At 34.0% G+C, this 24943-nt stretch overlaps 1 protein-coding gene across 1 annotated transcript in view; it reads left to right on the top strand.

The window, feature by feature from the left end:
• LOC147066492 (leucine-rich repeat and calponin homology domain-containing protein-like) overlaps positions 1-24943 on the top strand; it is a 163310-nt gene that overhangs the window by 117341 nt on the left and 21026 nt on the right. The window contains exon 3 of the mRNA XM_085955573.1: positions 22576-22808. Coding sequence (XP_085811699.1) covers positions 22576-22808 — 233 coding nt within the window. The remainder of the gene's footprint in view (positions 1-22575; positions 22809-24943) is intronic.

The raw sequence follows: 24943 nt of genomic DNA on the forward strand, positions 1-24943 counted from the left end.
AAAATAAAATTCATTCATAATAAAATATAAATAAAAGTTATATTATGAAAAATAACATTCATTTGTTATTAATTTCAGCCAAAAGGCTGTTCCTTTTTTTACGTAATGTCTATAAATGCTGAAAAAGCAACTTCACATAGATATGAAGTTGGAAAAGGCAAGATGGTATTTTCAGGAATGTCTCTGTTAAAACTGGATACACATGTTGCATTTGCAACCTAAATGATGTTTAAGTACACTCCTTATATTTATTTTGCAAGAATCCGTCTGAAGCTAATAATTCCAACAATTGCCCTTCTTCCGCATGCGATAAACCTTCTAGCATGGATGTTGTATTAATGCTTGTTGCACCAAGCGCAGCCATAGCCCGGTGCAGCGCGTACCCCCACCAAACTCTTCCCGTACCCCAGGGGGTACGCGTACCACACTTGGTACGGGAAACACTGCTCAAGACCAAGCGGGTAGCACAGCCGATATTATTTAAGTAATCTTTTAGCATACTAGGTACACATGTCCAGCATGGTCGCTGTTCACTTCCAATCTGCCAGTCGCTGATGACACGCTCAACGGTTACCGCCACTATGCCTCCAATTTAATAAAAACTAGGAGAAACTGTACAAATATATCGCCGTGTATTGTGAAAATATGTAAAAATATTTATATGAAGAAGAAAAGAGCCTATGGGACTAATTTACATTCTCCTCCTTGGCCCCCCCCCCAATAATAAATCCTGGGTGCGCCACTGATCCTAAGAATATCGTAATATTGGCATCCACAGAGTAGAGATTTTTGTTTTTACAAAAATGGTTGTTGGCTAATTGCTCAACCTAATAATACTTACATATTATTGAAAAACAGCAAAAAAATAGCATTAGCATAGCAATTTATTTACGATACATTTTTCGATATCATAAAATACAACAAAACCCATAACAGACATAAGGTGTCGAGTATGAGTATTAACATATTTGAATTAATGTAAACATACGGGTAAAAGAGTGAAATATACCTTTACAATTATAAAAAATAGACAACCGAAAAATCCAAATTATGGGTCACTCAGTGGAAGGTTGTATGAATTGATTTTATAAATTCAAGCGCTCACGGAAAATTGATATATGTCAGGACGTTTTTTACCAATTAATTATTTACTTTATGGTTGCTGCACTTTTCAGGAATAGATACATGGAAACTCCGTTCGTTTTATTCAATTGACGAAAAACTCGAGTTTCTGTCCAATTTGTATTGTTGAACATTCTTTGTGCTGAAATAAGTGATAAATACACAATACACCGTTATGTATCATTTTGTAATGTCATGGCGCATATATTTTTTTTCTATATCACAGGATGTACCCAGTAGGTAATAGTTATTTTAATAAGCTTGTGAAACTAATCACGTGGTACAACTGCAAAGTCATGCATCCATCTCCATAATTCCGAACCCGTTAAAACCCATTCGCTGCGTCCAACGCAACTGGTGCCCATCATGTGGCCACTAGATATAATTAGCATGTTATTTAAATGTTGTAATTAAATATTAATTAAAAGGTCCGCAGCGAATGGGGTTTAAAACTTGAAGCTTCATAAATATATCATACTTTTTTGCGAGGAATGCTTGTTATCTATTTGCTCTATCATTGAGTCCTTTCACCGGGCTAAATACACATGAAAAAAATGCATTTTTGTGTACAGTCTCAGGATCGAACCCGCGTCCCAAGGTTTATCTACCATCCAGGCCACAGGGGGCTTTATTTACAAACCATCAATAAATTATTTTCTTAACCATATTAGTATTTTCTCGGTAGAAATTCCAATTTGATAAACCAGCCACGTCATGTTAATTAATATCAAAACTTTTTGAAGCTTCGAAAGCTCATTTGCTTTTTATGAAAAAAAAAACCGCACAGTTTCTGCCAAAAATAGTATGTACGAGGGTGGGTCAATAATTCCTTAGAAAAAAGCATTAAAACAGTTTTTATTTTTGTATTTTTTTTTAATTTCTCAACATAATCTCCTTGGAGCTCAATACACTTGGTTAGACGTTTCTCAATATTTTTTAAACCGTCAGAAAAATAAGTTTTCGGAAGGTCCTCAAAATAAGCATTTGTCCGATCGATGACTTCTTCATTTGAAAAAAAACGTTGTCCACTTAGCCATTTTTTTAAGTTTGGGAAAAGGAAAAAGTCACTGGGGGCTAAATCTGGCGAATACGGTGGGTGGTCGACCAATTCGAACTTCAATTCTTCAATTTTAGCCATTGTTCGTAAACATGTGTGAACACGGGAATTGTCCTGATGAAAGAGGATTTTTTTCCTGTTTAAATGAGGCCGTTTTTCTTCAATTTTGTTTTTTAGCTGGTCCAATAAAGATGCATAATAATCCCCTGTTATTGTTTTTCCTTTTTCCAAATAGTCAACGAAAATAATTCCACGTGCATCCCAAAATACAGTAGCCATAACCTTACCAGCTGATTTTACGGTTTTCGCCTTCTTTGGACATGGTTCGCCTTTCGCAATCCACTGCTTTGACTGTTCTTTCGTCTCGGGAGTATAGTGGTGTATCCATGTTTCATCTACAGTCACAAAGCGACGAAAAAATTCATCCGGATTGCGTTGCATGAGTGACAACAGGGCTTTAGAGGCCACCACCCTATTGCGTTTATTGTCGACTGTGAGCAAACGCGGCACCCATCTTGCAGAAATATTTTTCATGCCCAATTTGTCGTGTAAAATAGAAATGACGCTACCTTTTGAGATCCCTGTAACCTCAATTATCTCACTCAACTTTAATCTTCGGTCACTTAACACCATATCGTGGATTTTATTGATCATTTCTGGTGTAGTCACCTCTACAGGACGTCCTGAGCGTGGTTCATCCTTTGTTGATGTACGACCACGTTTAAATTCATTTAACCAGTTATAAATAGTTGCAAGTGAAGGAGCAGATATGCCGTGAACTAAATCCAACTCATTTTTTATTTCCTTTGCTGTTAACCCTTCTATATTAAAATGTTTAATAACAGCTCTAAACTCAATTTTCTCCATTTTCCATTTTTCCATTTTCCACAAGCAAATTTTTTTTTCAAATGTACGAGAAACACACAACAACCCGACCAATCTGATTGAAACTTCGCAGCATACTGAATCGGTAGTGCCGCTGCATGAAAACAAACCGCTTACAGTACTAGTCGCGCCACCTGTCGGCTTTTCTAAGGACTTATTGACCCACCCTCGTATTTATCGTTTACGCATACTTACAACATTCTATGTATTTGTAAATTTGTATACACTAGGAATTAGTCTGCGCAGTTGTATAAAATAACCACATGAATCACCATGTATGTTTTTTTTTAAATATATGATAAGCCTTTCCTAATAAAATGTTTATTAGTCAGAACCATATCGCCATTTTGAAAAGATAAAACCACAAGGTGCGACAAGCGATAAAATGACAAAAAAATATGTGTACTGCTGATTTCTTCGAATGCTATCTTATTTTTTTTTATATCGACAGTGAACATATATATATATCTCTATATATATAAAAATCTCGTGTCACGATGTTTGTGGTCGAACTCCTCCGAAATGGCTCGACCGATTTTTATGAATTTTTTTATGTATATTTGTTAGGTATGAGAATAGGTCAACAAGTATATTTCATACCGCTAGGTGATTAGGGTATCTCTATCCAGAAAATTTTTCTTTTATTTTTTTGACAATTTTTTTTTTGTATTTTTTTTATTATTTGGCATAAAAAAATACCTATAATCCCAAATTTTCACTCTCCTACCCCCACCCTTACATTTTTTAATCGCGATTTTATTATTTTTGTATGAACAAATTTAACCGTCGTTCGTATTTCAAACAGAACGAAATTATTTATGTTGTTGAATGACAGATGGCGCTACGTCCGAGAAGAATTCAAGAGAAGCGTCGCGTCATTTTGACATTTCATTCGGCATACCACAATGCAGTGCGTGCAACATTTTGTACGATTTATTTTATTTATCTATTTTTATGTGCGTGTATTACAGTGCACAGTGCCAGCAAGACGCAAGGGGGGCCATTTGGGCCGTCGAACGAATAAAGCAACAAACATGTAAAATAGTAGAGCAGAAAGAACAGACGAACAAATCCAACAAGATAACAAAAACGTGCATGTAAGCATGTCAGAGGCACGAGCTGAACGAAATCAACAACGACAATTGGAACGGAGCCAAGCGCGCCGGTTCGTAGTTAACACACGCAGAACTAATGACCGACAACGCTAACAAGTACATCGAACATTTACATCCTCTTCGTTCCTTCGTCTCGCATTCGAGTACGAGCCAGATATTTAATATTCCGCTCATCCGAAAGTGCTGATTGGTGCTATGGACAAAGAATGTCCCCATTGTCATGCGCTCAAATTCAAACATGAGTCAGCCGAGATGTGTTGCGCATCAGGAAAAGTGCAACTACCAGAAATTGAGATACCACCAGAACCATTGAACGGCTTGCTCATCGGCACGGTTCCAGATTCAAACCTGTTCCTGAAGTCCATTCGCACATTCAATTCTTGCTTCCAAATGACTTCGTCCGGAGCAACAGAAATAGTTCACAATACTGCGGCAAATAGTCAACAATTCCATTCTACGTTCAAAATCAAAGGCCAAGTATACCACAAAGTAGGCTCATTGCTGCCAATGCCAAACGAACCACATACATTTTTACAAATCTACTTCATGGGCGCGGGTGAGGACATCAATCATGTGGATGCACGTTGCGGCTACAATAGCCTCAATTCGCCTAATGCCAGGCGGATCGTCGGCGAACTGGACGCCCTGTTGAATGAGCACAATGAATTATTGAAATTCTTCAAAGCACACATGCACCAATTGCAAAGTGACAATCACGCTATTGTCATCAATCCTGATAAAACACCAGCTGGAGAGCACGTACGTCGATTCAATGCAACTGTTGTTGATGACATTGCTGGAATCATGGTTGGCGACCGCACATCGACGCGAGAAATCGTGATTCGAAGAAGAAACAATAATCTGGAGTTCATCGCTGACACACACCGTTCATAGGACGCTCTCCAATATCCGCTAATTTTCTGGAAAGGACAAGACGGATATTGCATAAACATTAAACAACGAGATCCTGTCACAGGTAATTCATTCATTATGAACATCATTACTCATTTTGAATTGAGAAAATGAATGGTTGATGTTTTTTTTTGTTTTTATCGGCGGTCATCGTCTACAGCGCTCTATTCCTCTTTCTGTCATAGATCCCATCCCCACACACTTACGATACATTCGTTATTTTTTATTTAACAACCAAAATATTCACTGGAAATAATTTATATGGCAGAACAACGTTTGCCGGGTCAGCTAGTATTATATGTTTTTAAACTGAGTATTGACTGTCAATCTAAATATTAATAATAGTAAAGTTTAAACTTCATCACTCGGTAGAAGGTATATATATAAACATCATAAATGAAGTGTACGTCCTGAGTGGCAGCGTTCGGCGCAGCGTTGAGCGTTTTGCGCAACTCAAACGTATAACCGTGTGTGAAAATGTTCGTAGAAAATGTCTTTTTTTGGTTGTACATTTATACGGTTATACGTTTGAGTTGCGCAAAACGCTCAACGCTGCGCCGAACGCAGGCACTGATGCCTCACACTTAGGAATCGACAAAAATACCAGTGTAAACAAGTGCCGAATGGAGCCTGTTGGAGGAAGGTATGCTGTGGTAGATAACTGAAATAAATCACAGGACAGCCATATTTACAGTACCTACTTGAATTTCGTTCATATTCAGTATGCAATACGGATGTCGTTGGAAAATTATATTGTTGTATAAAATAATGAAGTAGTTGCTATGTAAATACGTTAATAGACAAATAAAAAATACTTTTTCTTAAGATTGGTCGGCTTTAATTAAATAATCGCCTACAGTGATGTCCCTAGACAAAATGCCGCCCCATTTTTATCATCCTTTCATGACTCCAATATCTAAGAAATGTATTGTATGGATACATTACTAACAAAATATTATATACCACTAAAACAATATATAACATTAAATTTTGATATAAAAAGCAAATAAATATAATATAATAATTACGTTAGACACCCAAATCACCAAGTCTGAGGTTCTATTTGGTTGATTTTGCTGACACATTTGGTTTGTACTATTTAGCAATACACAGAGCTATTATTTTCATACCATTTTTATCATGCTATTATAGTACAATATGTAAACAAAATAATTTTAGCTATTCCTATATATCATATTTATATATATATTCCAAATGATTCTCCTCGATTTGCCACCCATCGAGTAACTGCCTCCCCAAACGACGCTCAACCTGCCTACCCTCACGGGACGTCACTGATCGCCTACTAGTATGGAGTCTTCGCCACTGGTGTGAACAAATCACTTTTGCTGCATTTGACGGTCATTATCATTTTGTAAGTATCTTTAGCACAAACGCAACTGTAAGAAAGGTTGATCCACTTCTGAATGAATTCCTCTCTTATGAGTACCGCTACATGATGCTATTTTCCATTCATATCCACGTCATTATCATTTCAGCAGTTCGGTCTCGTGTCCAAGATTCAACTAGTGTTAAAATTAATTAATTCTCTATTGGAAATTTTAGATTTCGTTCTTAAAATAAATCCATCCAAAATCAAACTTGCAACTTTATTTTTGTTAGTTGTTCTTTCCAATGAAAAATTCCCGTCCAATATCTGTGTGATAGCTTTCTTGACAATGATTAATTTTCCACTTACAGATTTTTTTGCTTGGTCTTACCAGGTCACCTACGTATTATAGTTCCGACTGGCCTGGTAAATCTGAAATCTGGCGTGATACGTATTTGCATCTCGACTGTGATTTAACCGGAATCCTGAAACGGAGGTGGTTTGGCATTCTTAGTTCCATGCCATGCTTTGCTACTCTTCATTTTTAGAGCTAACGTATTATACAATATATCGAGGATCTACGTTTCGCATGCAAACTGATGTATAACAAACACTTCACGTTTTATTACTTTATTAATATTTAGTTTATATACATCTTCTTTCTTTCTTCTTTTTTCTTCCTTCACCCTATCACTCCCCAGCATTGGGGCATAGGGAAAGCACGAGCACTTTCCTCGATCCATCGCCAACTCTCGCGCCTACCGCCATGCCAGACCTGCGGCGCGTAGATCACTTTTGTAGCACAGTTTATATAAATACAACAGACTTTGCGTATATAATTTAATTACCAGAACCAGTTTCATCCCATTAGAAAGACATTGTTAACTGATACTTTATTATTGTGTTAATAAAATATGTTGATAGTAAGGTATTTTTTGTTCACTCCTTGACGGTTATACATTTATTGTGGTTTGGGTGTGTATATTTGGTTAGGTACCCACGTATTAAGTATGAACCTACTAGATTCATTTTTGTAAAATGCATTGCAATTGCATTATACCATTATAATGTATGATTACCTGGTTTGTGTAGCTGCCGTTGAACCAATAACATGTTTCCTGTTTCGATATCCTTATCTGTATGCGAGGTGATACTGTTATGTTAACAAAGGGAACTGTTTCGGAACAACGGGATTGCGTTGTGATGGACTGCGGTCTGCTGTGCAGTAGAAATCAAAAGAGATAGTAAATAATTTAAACAAATTGTATCCGATATACGTAATAGTAATAGGTTTGTAATCATCAGGGAACACTTCATATTTTGTTATGTGGTAACCATAGATAAGACAATACGGAGAGCGGGCATATAGCTTCTTTAGGGTGTAGGCAAATAATAAAAATAATTCATACCTATGTAACAGTGGTGTGCGGCGGTCCATAGATGCTGTAGAATTATAGATGCTCCGCATCACCAGAAATAATCGATATAGTAACATGTAATAATATTGTGTGAATATCTATTGTACGTACAAATCGGATGGTAATTTAACTTTAATTTTACTTCGTAAGGTTCTAATACAGGCATGTGCAAATTTTTTGGCTGAAGGGCCGCATTAGAAATATAACATGAACGGCGGGCCGCAAGTAGAAATACTACTTCTAGATCTAGACATACATTATTATTAACATGAAAAATGAATTTCAACATAAAAAAAAAATGATTCTCTAATAGCCAACAATTTAATGAGAAAAATGAAGCTGTTTAACATTTTTATGCTTCTTAGTTGAGATTCTTAAAACTGTTCATCGGTGATGCTTGATATTAAAGAGTTTTTATTGATATTTATAATTTTCACTTATTATATAGGTTGATTAAAAAAATAACCAACATATTTCGAGCAAAATCTTTAAATTGTTCGAATCTGTCCGAATATAGAGTGTTGTACAATATGCAATAGTGCTTCTCGACGTTGCAATTCATGTATTATAGTACCTATAAAGGCGTTAAAATGTAAAAAAGTAAACTTTTTTCAGAAATTCGAATAAAGCTCGCGGTCCTCATAGAAATACATGGCGGGCCGCAGTATGCCCAGGCCTGTTCTAATACTTACTACGTATAAAAGTATTTTCAAAATATATTAAAACTACCAGGCTGCAATACCATAGTACCATATTTTATCGGCCTTCTATCAAGATTCAATCAGTTACTAAACATTTACTAGATAATATGACTCTAAATATATTCTTCAATCTCAACAAGCATGTGCAGTTTAGCCATCTGGGTCTCGGATGTGTACATAACCACTCTAGTTTTTAACTCTTCGGCATTGTAGGTATCTATGTGCTTGGCCGATTCAACACAGTCTTTGCATTATTATAATATCTACGTTTAAAAGTGTCTGCTGACCATGTTTCAAGTGTATGGTTTGAAAACAATTCGTTAGATTTCGCTCCCAATTATTGCTATCGTTACTATGATTCCAGACACCGTCAGAAATGAGAACTTGTTACCTTAACTTTAAGAATATATAAGTAGCTATATATTTTTTATCATAAATTATGATTGTCCGCTTATGTTGTAAATTAGATATCGTCCAATTTCGTCAACCTATCAATTCTAAGTAGCTACCTATATAATAAAATAAATTTCGTTTTAATATTACAAGCTATGTTTTAAAATAAAATTTCTTGTGTTTGGGTGTGTAACCCTCCGGTGGGCACGAAATTATCATTTTCGTTTTTATAGTTTACGCCAGTTGGCGGCAATTTGGTCGGTGTTTCCAGCGCAACAAAAATTCGGCCCCCCTCTACGATTTCATATTCCTTCCGCAGTTTTCTTCTGTTGGGGTAGCTCCCCCAAAAATAAAATTATTCGTTTACTCTCTCCTGCACTAAAGAAAATGTTGGAGGTGTAAATTTCTGCCAGTGGAGTTCTCCCATATCGAAACAGCAAAATAATATCGTAAAATAAAAAAATAAAGCCATTTTGATATAATCACCATTGATACGAGTGTTATGTGCCATTCAAATTTGTACCGTTAGTTAGTCACCCAGCGGGTTCGAGCGGCTGAAACATGTCGCATCTTGTTCATTTCTTTTGTTTGTTTTTATTGTTTCCTTCCTAGAAGTATTCCAGAATAACAAACCACTCGACAGCTGGACGTCTCACAAGAAGGACGCATTTGTGTACCTTGTAATTTTGTGTACCTTGTAATATTCAACATTATATTAGTTTACCAGAAATAATAATTGTATGTGATTTTGTGTTATAAATCGGGAATAAAAGAAACGTTAAATATAATTAATAATATCTTTTAATTAAAACCAACCCATAACATAAAATTGGTGTCAGGAAGTGTGGATAAAGCTAAAATAACGTGAAATAAATTAACGGTGAATTCAAATTCTTTAAAAATAGCAAGAATCCTAAAAATAAAACACATAATAATATTACGTATAAACTAATTGTTTTTTTAAAGTACATCGTTGTGAAAAACGAACGGAAATTAAAAATCTATTTAATAATATAAAGTTGTATATTCTCCTAAATCATCAAAATCATTAAAGCAAGAGTCTTCAAATATCTTCAAATTCCTAAATTCGACGAATAATCTCCAATTCTCCAATTCTTCAAAATCAAAACTCGAATTCTACAAGCTCCAACTTCAAATCTTCAAGCTCCAGCTTCATATTCTCAAGCTACAGCTTCATAATCTTCAAGCTACAGCTTCATATTCTTCAAGCGTCCATCAGATCTTCAAATCTCCAATATCATCAAGACATAATCTCCGAGTGTCAAGTGCTTAGTGTATATAACAGTGACAGTGTAAAGTGTAGGTATTTATTCTCCACAACAGAACGGTAAATTAATTATTCATTCATTTATATGAAAATTATCAATAACTACAATAATACTATGTCGTCACTAAGCTTAGATACCCTGATGAAATTTATTTCAACCTTCGATGGAGAAAGGAAAAATCTATACCCATTTCTTAATGACTGTGATACGGCTATTGAAATATGTCCGAATGAATTAAAACCCGTCCTGTTAAAATACATGATTCACTGCGTAGTAGGCAACGCCAAATATACAATTTCGAATTATAAATTTGAATCTTATGACAATTTCAAATCTTTTCTAAATACTACTTACGGTGAAAATAAACATACGTCTCAATTAGAATTAGAACTCAGAAATTGCAAACAGGATTATAAAGAACCTATTATCAAATTTATTCAGCGTGTAGAGAATTGCAGAAATAACCTCATCAATGCAATCAGACTTATACATAAAAATGACGACGAGTTAAAAGGTCGGATTAAACAAATCGAGGATAGTGCTCTAAATACCTTCATGCTAGGAATCCATCCTCAAACGTCTATGGTAGTTCGATTGTCTAAGCCAACAACATTAACAGAAGCAGCAAACGTGGCTATAGACGAGGATAAGATTTTAAATGATTTCAAAGGTATGCACATAAACTATAAAAATAATAATCATAATCAGTCACATCATTTCAATTACAACAATCAAAATATAAATCAGTTCAAAACTTCAGTAAATAAAGTGTGCAGGTATTGCAAAAAATCAGGACACTTAATCGAAGAGTGCAGAAAACGACAGTACAATAATCGTTTTAAAAATAATTCGAATCCTTCTCAGCTTCAAACTAATCAAACAAATCCAAATGTTTCTTTCGATCAATCTCCGCAAAATTCACAAAATTCGCAAAATTATCCAAACACTTTAAACTTCCAGCACTCCAGGAGACCTGCCTCCTTCCGGAACGTGCAAAGCATTCAGGCAGAATATTTTCATTAGAACCAAGTACAGCGTATGTTGAATTTCCATATACAGAAAAAAAAAATCTAAAATTATTGATTGATACTGGCGCCGACATCTCATTAGTAAAAATAAGTTCCCTAGATGGAAACGAACTTGTTAATGAAACTGAACTCGTCACGCTCAAAGGTATCGATAACTCTCCGAATCCAGTAAAAACTATCGGAACAGTTAATTTAACATTTCCTTTAAAATATATGCAAATTCGTCATACTATTCACATTATTCCAAACCATGTCACTAATGTTCCTTTAGACGGATTACTAGGTCATGACTTTTTCGTCAATAATAATGCGAAAATTGACTATGAAACTAATACATTACATATACACGATGAAATTATTCCTATATTTAATAAAATCAATAATCCTATGTATACCTTAAAGCCTAGATCTGAAACACTTATAGAATTAGTTGTTCGAAATCCTGAAATTAACCAAGGTATAATACCAGATGTTCAAATTCTTCCAGATGTATTCCTATCACGTGCTCTAACTAAGGTACGTCCTGGAAACAAGGTATATGCGACCGTTCTTAATAATAGTGAAAAGTCGGTTAATATATTGTCTAATCACATATACCTCGAACCTTTTAATGAACACGAAAGTTTTCTTTACTTTGCAAATACTTTAGAATCTTTAGATAATAATCCATCGCGCAATCAACGAATTCAAAATGAATTACGATTATCCCATTTAAATACGGAAGAAGCCAATTCAGTTTTAACATTATGTCAAGAATTCAATAATATATTTCATTTAGATGGTGATTTATTAACCCATACAAACACTACGCATCATGAAATACCTGTGACATCTCAAGTACCAATATATACTAAATCGTACAGGTATCCGGAAGTACATAAGACAGAAGTTAAAAATCAAATCGAGAAAATGCTTTCGCAAAATATAATAGAACACTCCAATTCACCATGGTCCTCGCCTCTTTGGATTGTACCTAAAAAAAATGACGCATCAGGTAAAAAGAAATGGAGAATCGTTATCGATTATAGAAAGCTTAATGACGTAACTGTTAATGATAGTTATCCGATTCCTAATATTACCGAAATATTAGATCAGTTGGGTCACTCGAAATATTTCACAATTCTAGATTTAGCCTCCGGTTTCCACCAAATCCCCATGTCTCCTAAAGATTCAGCTAAAACTGCTTTTTCCACTGATCAAGGACATTATCAGTTTTCTAAAATGGCTTTTGGGCTTAAAAATGCGGTATCGTGTTTTCAGAGACTAATGAATAATGTTCTCTCTGGTTTACAAGGAATTAAATGCTTTGTTTACTTGGATGATATTGTAATATACGCTGACTCCATAGAATCCCATTCTCAGAAACTACGCGAAATCTTTCAACGCCTTAACCAGCACAATCTTAAACTGCAACCGGATAAATGCGAATTTATGCGTCACGAAGTTGCGTACTTAGGACATATCATTTCCGAAGATGGAGTTAAACCAAACCCCTCAAAAGTCTTATCAATTACAAACTATCCCAAGCCTAAAAATACCAAAGATATAAAATCATTTCTTGGTCTCGTAGGATATTACAGAAAATTTATTCCAGAGTTTTCAAAAATTTCTCAAAATCTTACTTGTTTATTAAAAAAGGATGTAATTTTCAAATGGACTAAGGTTCAAGATGATGCTTTCGAAACATTAAAAAATAAATTACTTACTGAACCAGTCTTACAATTTCCAGACTTCACGCAACCGTTTAACCTTACAACGGATGCTTCAAACTTTGCTATAGGGGCCGTATTATCACAAGGACCTATATCCAGAGATCTTCCTATAGCATATGCATCTCGTACACTAAATAGGGCTGAAACAAATTACTCTACGACTGAACGGGAGTTACTCGGGATCGTTTGGTCTTGTAAACACTTCAGACCCTATCTCTATGGCCGAAAATTTAAAATAATCACGGATCATCGTCCTCTCACATGGCTTTTTAATGTTAAGGATCCCGGTTCTAGACTCATTAGATGGCGATTAAAATTAGAGGAATACGATTACGAAATCATTTATAAACCAGGTAAATTAAACTCTAATGCTGACGCTTTGTCCCGAATCGAAAATCAAAATACTGTTCTTGTAAATAATCCTTTTACCGATAATCCTTCATATTCATACAATGACTTTCTCGAGAAACAAAATGAACGTTTCAATGTCAACTTAAATGAAATCGACGAATCCCTTCTAAATCAAAAACAATCAATTGCGCACTGTATTTCAAATGATAAATCAATGTCCAAAGGGATAGCTTTAGAAATAAGTACAATCATTACCAATCATGATGAATTAGTTAGTACACATTCGAGAATAGGAGATGTACTCGAATCAAAATTTCGTAAAAATAATATTTACCACTTAATCACAAAACAAAATTTTTGGGAAAAACCAAACTATAATTCCGTTTTTCTGGCATTATCAAATTTAAAAAATATTCTTAAAAATAACAAAGAACCAAATATTTCATTTCCACGACTCGGTTGTGGTTTGGATAACCTCAATTGGGAAAAAATTAAAAAGATTATTCAATATGTTTTCAATAACTCAAATATAAATATCACTATTTGTCATAATACAATAATTAACCCTAATCACAATGAAATTCCACAAATACTTAAGGAATACCATGATTCTCCTTTAAGCGGACATTCAGGATATCACAGGACCTTGAACCGTATACGACTTAAATATCGATGGACTAATATGCAAAAGGATATTAAAATGTATATTAAACAATGTGAATCATGCCAAAAAAATAAAATATCCCGAAAAAACTTAAAACAACCCATAGAAATTACTACCACCAGTCTAAAACCATTTGAACGTATTGCTTTAGATATAGTAGGTCCTCTACCTTTAACCGAAAGTGGAAACAAATATATATTAACCCTCCAAGACGATTTAACAAAATACTCTCAATGTTACCCAATCCCGAATCATGAAGCAGTAACCATTGCAAAGGAACTAACTTCAAAATTTATTTGTCAATATGGAATCCCAGATAAAATACTTACCGATCAAGGAAAGGATTTTACTTCAAATATTCTCAAGGAAGTAGCCAAACTTTTTAAAATCGAACAGATACAAACTAGCGCATATACGCCTACCAGTAATGGATCCCTAGAACGAAGTCACGCTACTTTAGCTGATTATCTAAAACATTATATCTCTCCGAATCAAACCGATTGGGATGAATGGCTTCCATTCTCCATGTTTAGTTATAACACTACTCCGCATACCGCCACAAAATTTACACCATTCGAATTAGTTTTTGGAAATCCACCAAGTTTGCCGACAGCTCTAAAAACATCTGAATTCAAGTACACATACGATTCATTTATCGATAATCTTAAACTTAAATTAACGAAATCACATGAAATAGCTAGAAAAAATTTGATAAAAGGAAAAGAAAAAACTCAGATAAGGTATAACAAGGACAAAACATTAAGAACATTTGAAATCGGTGATAAAATATACTTAACCAATAACGCCTCTAAAATAAATAAATCAAAAAAATTATCTCCTAATTTCCAAGGACCTTACGAAATTGTCAAGGTTAACAGTCCGTTAAATGTTACAATTAAGGTTCAGAATAAGTTAGTTAAGGTTCACACAAATAGAATTAAGCAAGCTAATTTAGATCCCTCACAATAAATAATCTCATTCAAAGGATTATGTTATTATTTACTTTATTATAATATGTACTAATATTAAGAATTTTATTGTCTTTCTAAATGTAAAAAAAAAAAAAAAAAAATATATATATATATATACCTGTATGTAATATGACTTCAATTGTTCTAAATCTATTTGTCACACATCACAATCTATTGTTCACAACAAAATCTATTTTCGAAAACCAATGTATTAATATGATTATAATTTCTTTAACCAAACTCATGGTAAAAAATTGTGTGTGTACCATAAGTTTATTCTTTTGAAGGGAGGTGTTATGTGCCATTCAAATTTGTACCGTTAGTTAGTCACCCAGCGGGTTCGAGCGGCTGAAACATGTCGCATCTTGTTCATTTCTTTTGTTTGTTTTTATTGTTTCCTTCCTAGAAGTATTCCAGAATAACAAACCACTCGACAGCTGGACGTCTCACAAGAAGGACGCATTTGTGTACCTTGTAATTTTGTGTACCTTGTAATATTCAACATTATATTAGTTTACCAGAAATAATAATTGTATGTGATTTTGTGTTATAAATCGGGAATAAAAGAAACGTTAAATATAATTAATAATATCTTTTAATTAAAACCAACCCATAACACGAGTATAACGACGCCGCTTACCAATCATTGTTTCCTGTCGCAATCTTTGCATATTTTTTCATATTATGGCACGCGATCGTCTTATTTCTACAAAGTGAATATAGCGGTCATATCTTCTTTGATAGGTATATATTTAATAACAACTGATTCACTTAAGTTTTACCTAATATAATCTGCGTGGGCTCCCAGAATATGACTTTTTAAAATGTCAATGCTGAAACGATAATGAAAATGTAAATCACGTTGTTTGCCAATATCCGCTTTATGATATTAAAAAACGAAGGCTCCTTCAAATTAAAATGATCAATTATTACCACTTAATCTTGAGATGTTTATAGCTCAGACAAAAATCAAAGCGTTTTTGTGTAAGTATCCAAATGTTTCTTTGAGTGTAAACCTTCAAAAATAAATTATAATACCACATTGTTGTAGTTAATAATGTAATATTATTTTTTTGTTTTTATTTTATAATCATTAGTCTAATATAATTTTAATTACAGTGTATTATTAATACATCTAAATAAGCTTCAGCTGAAACTTCGTAGCTTAATAAAAAAATGTGAAGTAGAATTTAAAAACAGTTCGTGACACTACTTTTAAATAGATCATTTTATAATTAAGGCCGAGTTGGATATATCATGTTTAGTTAAATTTAAGTAACGGGAATATGTTATGCATGGATCGAAATAAAATGATAGCTGCTAAAGTCTTGCCATTTTTTTAAATTTCCATTTCTCTACCTAATTATTAAAATATTTTTTGATTGACATTCAATGGTATGAAAGTTGCAAGTTACACGCGCACATCGGTTTACGCGTGTTTACTCTAACGCTAACCACTATTCACCCAACAAACTGCTAAATAGTGTTTAGTGATTCGTGACATTCTATATCTAAATTCTAAACATACATCGCAAAGTAAAATAAGGTAGATGTGCACTACCGAGATTCAGTCAATGAGGAAAGAGATGACTGTCGAATATAGATGGATATACCATATTACAACGTTTTTCTTAGCTCGTATTTTTATTTGTCCGGTGGATTTTTAACTAACTTCCCGACTACCTAGACATTTGAAACTTTTATAATATATCAGAACACGATGCCAATGCATTTTTTAATACTTTTAGCCATCTTTAAGTAGAATTGAATTCATTTTCAGTTAATTCTGTTTTGTATGAAAAATTATTTCGACACCATTATTGGTTGCTAGGGGACTGGGGTCCTAGCAACTAAATTATTAATATATACGTGCGTTACTATGGAAATCAATATGACATGTCAAGTACAAATTTTTTTGATCGTTTAAGGTAGTCAAGTCAAGTTTATATGGTTCAACAGAAAATTTAAAAACGTTGTACATAAAAAGTTCTTTTTATCTTGTAATTATTTTATAGAAAGCTTTTAATTTTCGCTGATTATAAAAAATAATATACCATTTTTGTTAGATGATTAAAATTAGATTAGACCTCAATTTCGTGTAAAAATACGCCGGTTACCCAGTCCGGTGATCGTTATTCTAGAAAATCTATATTTCATATTCTAATCTGAATAATAAAAGAAGAAAATTACCACTTCAGCTATTGTGATAGGTAATTATTGTTATTATGTATGTACGCACGCCACTGTATGCGGACAAAAAGGCATTGTACCAATGTTGTAAAGTTGACTATCGATTAGTTAGTTTTTGGATTTTCACGGTCGCCTGCGGGTTAGGTGCAATGTCGGACGGATTTTGCCGCATTTTCGTGCATGTAGTGGAAGCAGTCTGAACTTTACTTCCTAATGCAGTCTGCGGCATTTCGACTTCCATCTGCTTATACGTTATATTATATTCTGTTTTCCCGCACACATTCTCTGCCTACGAAATTTACATTTTATTTAAAGTATTTTATTTCGGCAATTGAAGTAAAAAATTAATGACATTTCTATGGAGCCCTATTTCTGTATTAATGGTCTCTCACGATGATTCCCTTCACAAGATTCTGGCTTGAAACATGTAACTTAGCTTTTCATTCTTAAGAAAACCAACCCTCGTGGAAATCGCCCAAGGTTATTTAGGCCTTAACGTATCAAAGACGAAACTAATGATTTTCATTTTTTTTTGTTGTGTTAACTGTCAATAATTCATGGTGGAACTGCATTGTATTATTGATTAATATAATAAAACGCAAAAAAGAATTAGTGCTTAGCCCAATTTTCCACATTTTCATGTCCCTCTGAGGCGGACGAAACCGGTCCAGATTTATTAAATAATAATAATGGAATAAGTAGGTGCTAAAAGGTTTTATTAAATTAATCAAAAATGATTCTCGATCGAACTGACACGCTCTCCTCATGCAGAGAGTAAATAAATTGGAAAAAATAAAACTTGGCTCCAGGTTCAATGGCTATGGTAGATGAAAGAACCACAAAAAGACATATTATCGACTGGACTCTCAGAGAATCAGATAGAAAGAGGTAGGGCGTATTCGAGATATGGTGCTGTCGGAGGATGGTTCACAAACGTTTCTGTATTATGACGGCTTGGCTTGAAAGATCGGTTGTCGTCTACTTGCAAGCGGCTTTGTTTTCTATTCTTCGGTCGCATTGTTAGAAGAGATCCAAGCGGATTGGCGAGGAAGGTGATCACAGGTGGCGTCGAAGGGAAGAATTTGCGAGGGCGTGCGCTTTACAAATTAAGAAATATCTAGATTCTAGACAGCAATCAGAGAATCGACAATACCTGAAATAACAAGATGAGGAAGGAGATTGCTGGTAATTCTGTATTTTCACTGATTGCTAGATATTATCAGTAATAAATGAGACAAAGGAAATAAAGAAAGATTATTGATTTGAGTAACCGCAATGCAAAAATCATATTTTTTTTAGCGCAAAGCGTTTGTGATAAAAATAATAGTTTGACATAAACATTAGGATTGGTTTCATGAAATTAGCCGCTTCCTTCGTTGTTTTCCCGTGGGTGGAACTAAGACAATGACTAAACCTCTGAGTACCTGATATTATTTTTGAATCGTTTATATACCCACACTGCATGTTGACGAAAAAAAGCAGAAGATATTAATATGGTTACTTATATCTATACCTATTTTGTAAATCTATCTGGGTTTGGTCAATAATATAAAATTATTACTTGGCCGTTTTCGTGTTTTGTTCTCTTCTGACATTCGACCTATATAGAAACAGTAGAAGAAAATCATGATACAAATTGTGCCATGCTACATCACTGATATGAAATGGGAACATCTACATGGATTCGTAAGAATTGTATCGATTCACAAACTGTAATATTATAGTATAGAGTTATTAATATTATAGTTGTTAATAAGGTAGGTATAGGTCGCTTCGCATGTCACGACTTTATTGATCTATTTTTTCTCCGCGTATTAATAACTTTTGCTTTCGAATTTTTCGTCCAATCGATCTCACTCCATCTTCCGGTATTCTTCTTCTATTCTATATCTGTATCTTTCGTTACACGGTAATCGTTGGCGTCATGCTGTTGTCAAGGCCAGTGGTGCAGTATGCATTTGAACCGGAACTGAAACATTTCGATATCTTTATTTGTACCTACCCAAACACCTAAATGTATCTCACAAAGATGCACTAAACTATTAGTAATATCGATGCAAGACTACTCTTTTAGATGGATATTATGTATGTGTATGTGTAAATGTAATTCAGTTAACATACATTTATTTGATATTAATTGATAGTAAAGCTTCTATTTATAAATGCTGTGTAATAGATAGCCCTAACAAAGTGCGTTTAATTTAATAGACTTATTATTGTTATCTTTGACCTTTACCACACATCCTATCAGAATGAAAAAGGTCGAGAAAGAAAGCGCACTTCATTGATAGATAGTGTAAAATTGATGGGATTTATATTTATTTATTTATTTAAAAAAGACATGTTGAGTAGAATATCGGGATTGAAAACTATACCACGTGAGAGCAGGGAAAATGCTTTAAGAGCAGAAGTGACCTACGAGCTTCAAGAGAATGAAAGGCGAGCATGCCTCGAAGAAAGTTAGTCGGAAAATACTCGTTTGAGAAGGTGTCAAAAAGAAAATAATTATAAACTTTAAAATGAAGATGACGAAGAATTTTTTTCTGAACACGCTCTAAAACAAGCTTATAGGAAACCTCATTGAGTTTAATAAAAAGAATTTCAAGTTATACACATGTATATTTTTATAAAAATCGATGTTTTTTAAAATTAATATAAAAAATATTAAAACTATGAATTAGTCTTAATCTTTACGAAGAAAAATTGAAAACTTAATAAACTATATTTTAATAATAAATATGACCATAAACTATAATATGTTATAATAAGATGTGGACGTAAACAAAATTCACATTTTATTATAACATTTTTCTTAAATTGTAGGTTTATCTTTGACTTAAAATAAAAAAAATCTTTTTAATGTTTTCAGATACATATTTATTAATTAAATTAATACAGGTGAAATTGTAAATTATCAAAAAAATGTCTCAAATTTCAAGCTTCATAATTTTTCCGCTAGGTGCCTTTTTAAAAAAGGCTCAGTAAAGGCTTCACATTAATAAAAGACATTTGAACATTTTAGTAAATATCTATTTATTTAAAAATAATGCAAATGGAAATTCCTCAATATTCCTTTTTTCCAATGCAATCCGCATGGCTGCTTCTATGTTTACATCAGCAGAGCTGTCAACTGGCTTCGATATTATTGTTTTTTATGAAGTGTATTACACTGAATGATCTTTCACAGTATACAGTAGTAGGAAAAATCGACAATATTGTTAAAGCAATTGCTACCAATTCTTTGGATTGACTTGATTCTTGGTCAACGTATAACGACCAAAATTTTTCAACCGTGCTATTATTACAAGAAGTTACAAAAGAAAGAGTTAAAAAAATCAATTCTTTAAACCTTTAATCAAGTTCCAGATTTAGAGATTGAAGACACTTGGTCCCACATGTAAACAAATGCGTGAAATTGTATTCTGGCAGAAATTTCGTTAAGTCAGAAACGGACTATTTCACACATGTCTCATCACAAGAACACATTATGGATCATTTGAGCGTGGAAAGAAATTTAAGACAAGTGATAATATGTAATCAACCAATTTCACAATTTTATAAATATTTTTTTGAAATATTATGTAAAGCGCTGGTGGCCGCACATGAGAACCACTGGTCTAGACTTAGGATAATCATCATAATTATCGTAAAATCTAACGAGGTTGCCAGCAACGTAACTTGTTGCCAGTGTGGACCCGGCATTAGATGCAAAATTTAAAATTATAAATATTTATGATTTATGTCTTCGACAGCCCTGATGAAATATGAGTCGGATCGAGTCATAGAGCAAATTTATTGACACAAACAACGTTGACACGACCTTTTTATATTAACTAGTAGACCAGATATTATGGACCACATGTTAAAAAATCATATTTTCAATTCTCAAGGCCAATTCTGTAGAACGTCCCCTTAACTAACTCGTAAAAAATATGTATGTATATATTATCATAATTTCTTTTAGTTACATCATTTTATTCTGATCTAAACATTTTTAAATATGCGTCGCAATAACACAGTCGTTCCGGTCTTATCATGTTCCGGTTAATCTTTGTTACCGCACCACTGGCCACGAATTGGCGATGACAGCTGATAAAGTGCAATGTTATCGCCGGTGATTGGATTAACTAGTTTTGAACCGTTATCGATCAGGTTGTAAATAGACTAATGACGCACAGCAGCCTTTAACTAAACCTACACGAGAAGGCCTTGTAAAAAAAAGTATTGTGATAGTGAAATAACCGCGAAGCATCCCCCGTTCGTTCATGTATTATGTTTCCATTCTCTGTTATCTATATCTCTGTGGTTCTCCGTCCACTCAGTTCATTTATGACTCATCCGCTTTTATCTTCGTTATTGCTCTTTCCTCGTTTGATTATTTTGAATAAATCACATGGGATATTTATTATTGTATGTAGTAATTTTGGCATGGCCTGTCTGATGCTCTGTTTTATCATTTAATATTATTGATATATTAAAATAAAGTAGGTATATAGTCCAGACGTGGGCAATTGCGGCTCTTCGTTGGGTTAAGTGCGGCTCCCAATATCTATCTCTTCATGAAAATAAAGGTATTTTCTTTCCCCATTCTACTTATATTTTCGTGAGTTTTCCTTTCTAAATGTTGTAAGTTACAAGATGCGCGCATATGAATGCAACTGTCAAAGACTCACGTATTGGTGTATGCGTGTGTGCATATTCAAATATCTTAATTTAAAGAAAGCTGCTTGCCGATTATTTTCCATTTTTAGTACAACATATAGGTAGTTGTGAATCGTAATATCTTTCTATGAGGTTTGTAAAATAAAAACATAGTTCACAGCTAACGAATGAGCCAACAGGTGTATTAAATCGACGCAATCAATGTCTTCCGAGTTACAAGTTGAATATCTTTTTATGTTTTGAAACATTTGTCTTTTGAATAGCAGGTATTCGTGATTATTTATAAACTTTGCACTAAAAACATTCCATTATTCTCAATAACCGAGAAATCTTTTCGTGATTCTACAATGCATAGCTTGAGAGACAATAATAATTCTAAGTCATTAGACTGAGGAGTCCAATCTCTTTGATTAAAATATATTTTTCGTGTTTATCAGTCGAGGACCTTCAAAGATTTTGATATTTTGGATTCATATTTTTTAAGAATTTTGAATTTTGGGACCAGGTGTGCGCGGGGACCGCCCCTGGGTTTGGTGGAAGGGGATGTTTATTAAATTATAGTTATATCTTTTGTGGCTTATTATAAAATAATATGTTAGGTACCATGTGTTGAGTTAAGATATCTGTATTTTTAAATCATTTTGTTAAACAAGTCAAACCAGTGCTATGTTAAATATTTATAATCGAGTATGATCAACCATTCAAAACATTATACAAAAAATATTGCAGTCAATAGTTACCTATGTTAACCTCTTTTCCTTTTCTTTCTTTCCAGCCGAAACCAGCTGGCCGAGGTCCCCCGCGAATTATGCCAGTTGCCGCTTCAAGTCCTCCTGCTGTCGAACAATGGCCTCAGCGCCCTCCCCAAAGAGATCGGCAAGATGACTCTCCTGCAAGAGCTGGACGCCAGTGGAAACCAAATCGCGCACCTCCCCATGACCATCGGAGACCTCGCCAACCTCAGGGTGCTGAACCTTAAAAATAATCACTTAGGATTACTGCCAATTCGTAAGTACATTCATTCATACATAATTTGGAAACATACCTATTTGAAAAAAATCTTGAAAAAAATATGGTGCCTGACAGGACTTGGATTCCGGCCAATGTGATTTATCATTTTAGCCACCTGCACCGTACCTAATTATGATGAAATGAACCAATTGCCATGCAACCGAAGCGCCTATCAAATATACCATTGGGCACATACCATACATCATAAATAATAATTAATCATATTCCGAGGGGTGTCGGACTATGTACCTACTCATTACCACCTGCTAAATTGCAAGGTTTCATACTCTTAGGAAGTGAATTAAATGATGGTAGACCTTGGTAGAACAATAATAATTCACGTCAATGTGCCGTAGTTGGTTGTTGCCAAGATTTTAGGTGTAATGTTTACTCCACTATATCCATTACAGACATCCTGCATATTATGGACCTAAATAATGTAGGTATAGATCAATGGTACACAACTTGCTGCCTGTAAAATAATTTATCTGCCCGGTTACGTGAACATTCAAAATGTTTTCCTCAGTTAGCTTTTAAAGATTATTTTGCTGCAAGTTATTATTGATCGGTAGGTATATATCGGTAACGGTACTAGCATGCAGTGTGAGCGATCTCACCACTGCTGATACTGAGTTCTATCTGGTAAATATGTATTTGATACATAGACGAAAGTGACATAAGTATGAGTATTTGATATGTACCATATTGAATTTGAAATAAAATTATATGTGACACTTATATTCTGTGTGGACCTTGATGGATTTTCACTATTGATAAAAAAGTTGTGCATCACTTTTATACCTATGGGTTTGTCCATATATGATGTTACATCATAAGGTGGGGGATAACTGATATAATGTGATTAGTAATGAATGGGTTAGGGCAGGGATGGCGAATCTTTTTAAGTACGCGTGCCAAAATTTCCCAAATAATATTTTTCAACTGTCCGACGTGCCAAGCAGTTTTTATGGCGAAAATTTTTTTTTAAATTTTCTAAAAAAATAGTTAAGAATTCTATTAAAAAGGTTTAAAAAATACATTTGAGTCATGTATTGATATTCTATCTTTCACAGTATTTCTAGCCGAAGGCATATCTTTGATTCTTTGAATATTTTTTCCCTTGTTTTCAAATTACTCAAAGAGATCGTGGAAGCATTTAAACCACTCTTCTTTCATATTATATTCTCCATCACAAGCAGTTATTATATTTGAATGACTGCCGATAATTAATTTCATAAAGTTTGTTGATTGTATATTTTTTATATTTAATTCCCCAATCCTAAGGACCGACCTATGCAATCGTATGATTACATTAAACGTAATGATTTGCCTGCAATTTTTTATACAATGCGATTTGTCATTATTTATGCATAAATTTAGTCGTTTCCGTTTGCACATTGATTGGTACCTAAACATAATATGAAAAACCGAAGAAAATACGCATGGCTACATCGTCATTATTCTGTAATATTATATGTAAGTAAGTACTTAAGTATATTTCTTTTCTCTTCAACATGAAACATTCGCGTGCCATGTAAAATCATCTCGCGTGCCATAGGTTCGCCACCCCTGGGTTAGGGGGTTACGTTGTGAAAAACGTGACATCACAAACCAAGACAATATTTTAGTAGAAATAGGTACACTAGATTTTTATCGAAAAGGCGGGGGGGGGGAGGTTAAATAATTTGTGATGTTGTTTAGATATGGGGGTAAAAGATTTTGTGACGGAAGTATAACGATGGAGGTAGGGGGGGATCAAAAATAGTGAAAATCCTTTGATTCCTCAACGACAAGTTTTAGTCACTATATGGAATTTCAGTACTACTGGTTTCATGAGATGTTTTTTGTGGTATTAACTTGACAATCAATAGGCAGGTACAACCAATTTCCACTAGCTAGTTTAGATGATTCGATTTCTGTAGAAATCTTATTCACTGTTTCAAAGGATTTCAAAGCAATTGTCATTGGCTTAGTTATATCACTTTAATATTATTTCAATCTACTATGTTAAAAATAGATTCATTGTGCCAAAGGAGAATCATCTGTCATCACAATATATTGTGTGCAACCACGTCCACCGCCATCCCGACCTGACAATGGCCTTGTCCAATTTATTTCATTCATCCCAGCAA

The sequence above is a fragment of the Rhyacophila brunnea genome, unplaced genomic scaffold (assembly GCF_057557595.1).
Source record: "Rhyacophila brunnea isolate RB1 unplaced genomic scaffold, BYU_Rbru_1.0 scaffold_5, whole genome shotgun sequence".
Classification (NCBI taxonomy): Eukaryota; Metazoa; Arthropoda; class Insecta; order Trichoptera; family Rhyacophilidae; genus Rhyacophila; species Rhyacophila brunnea.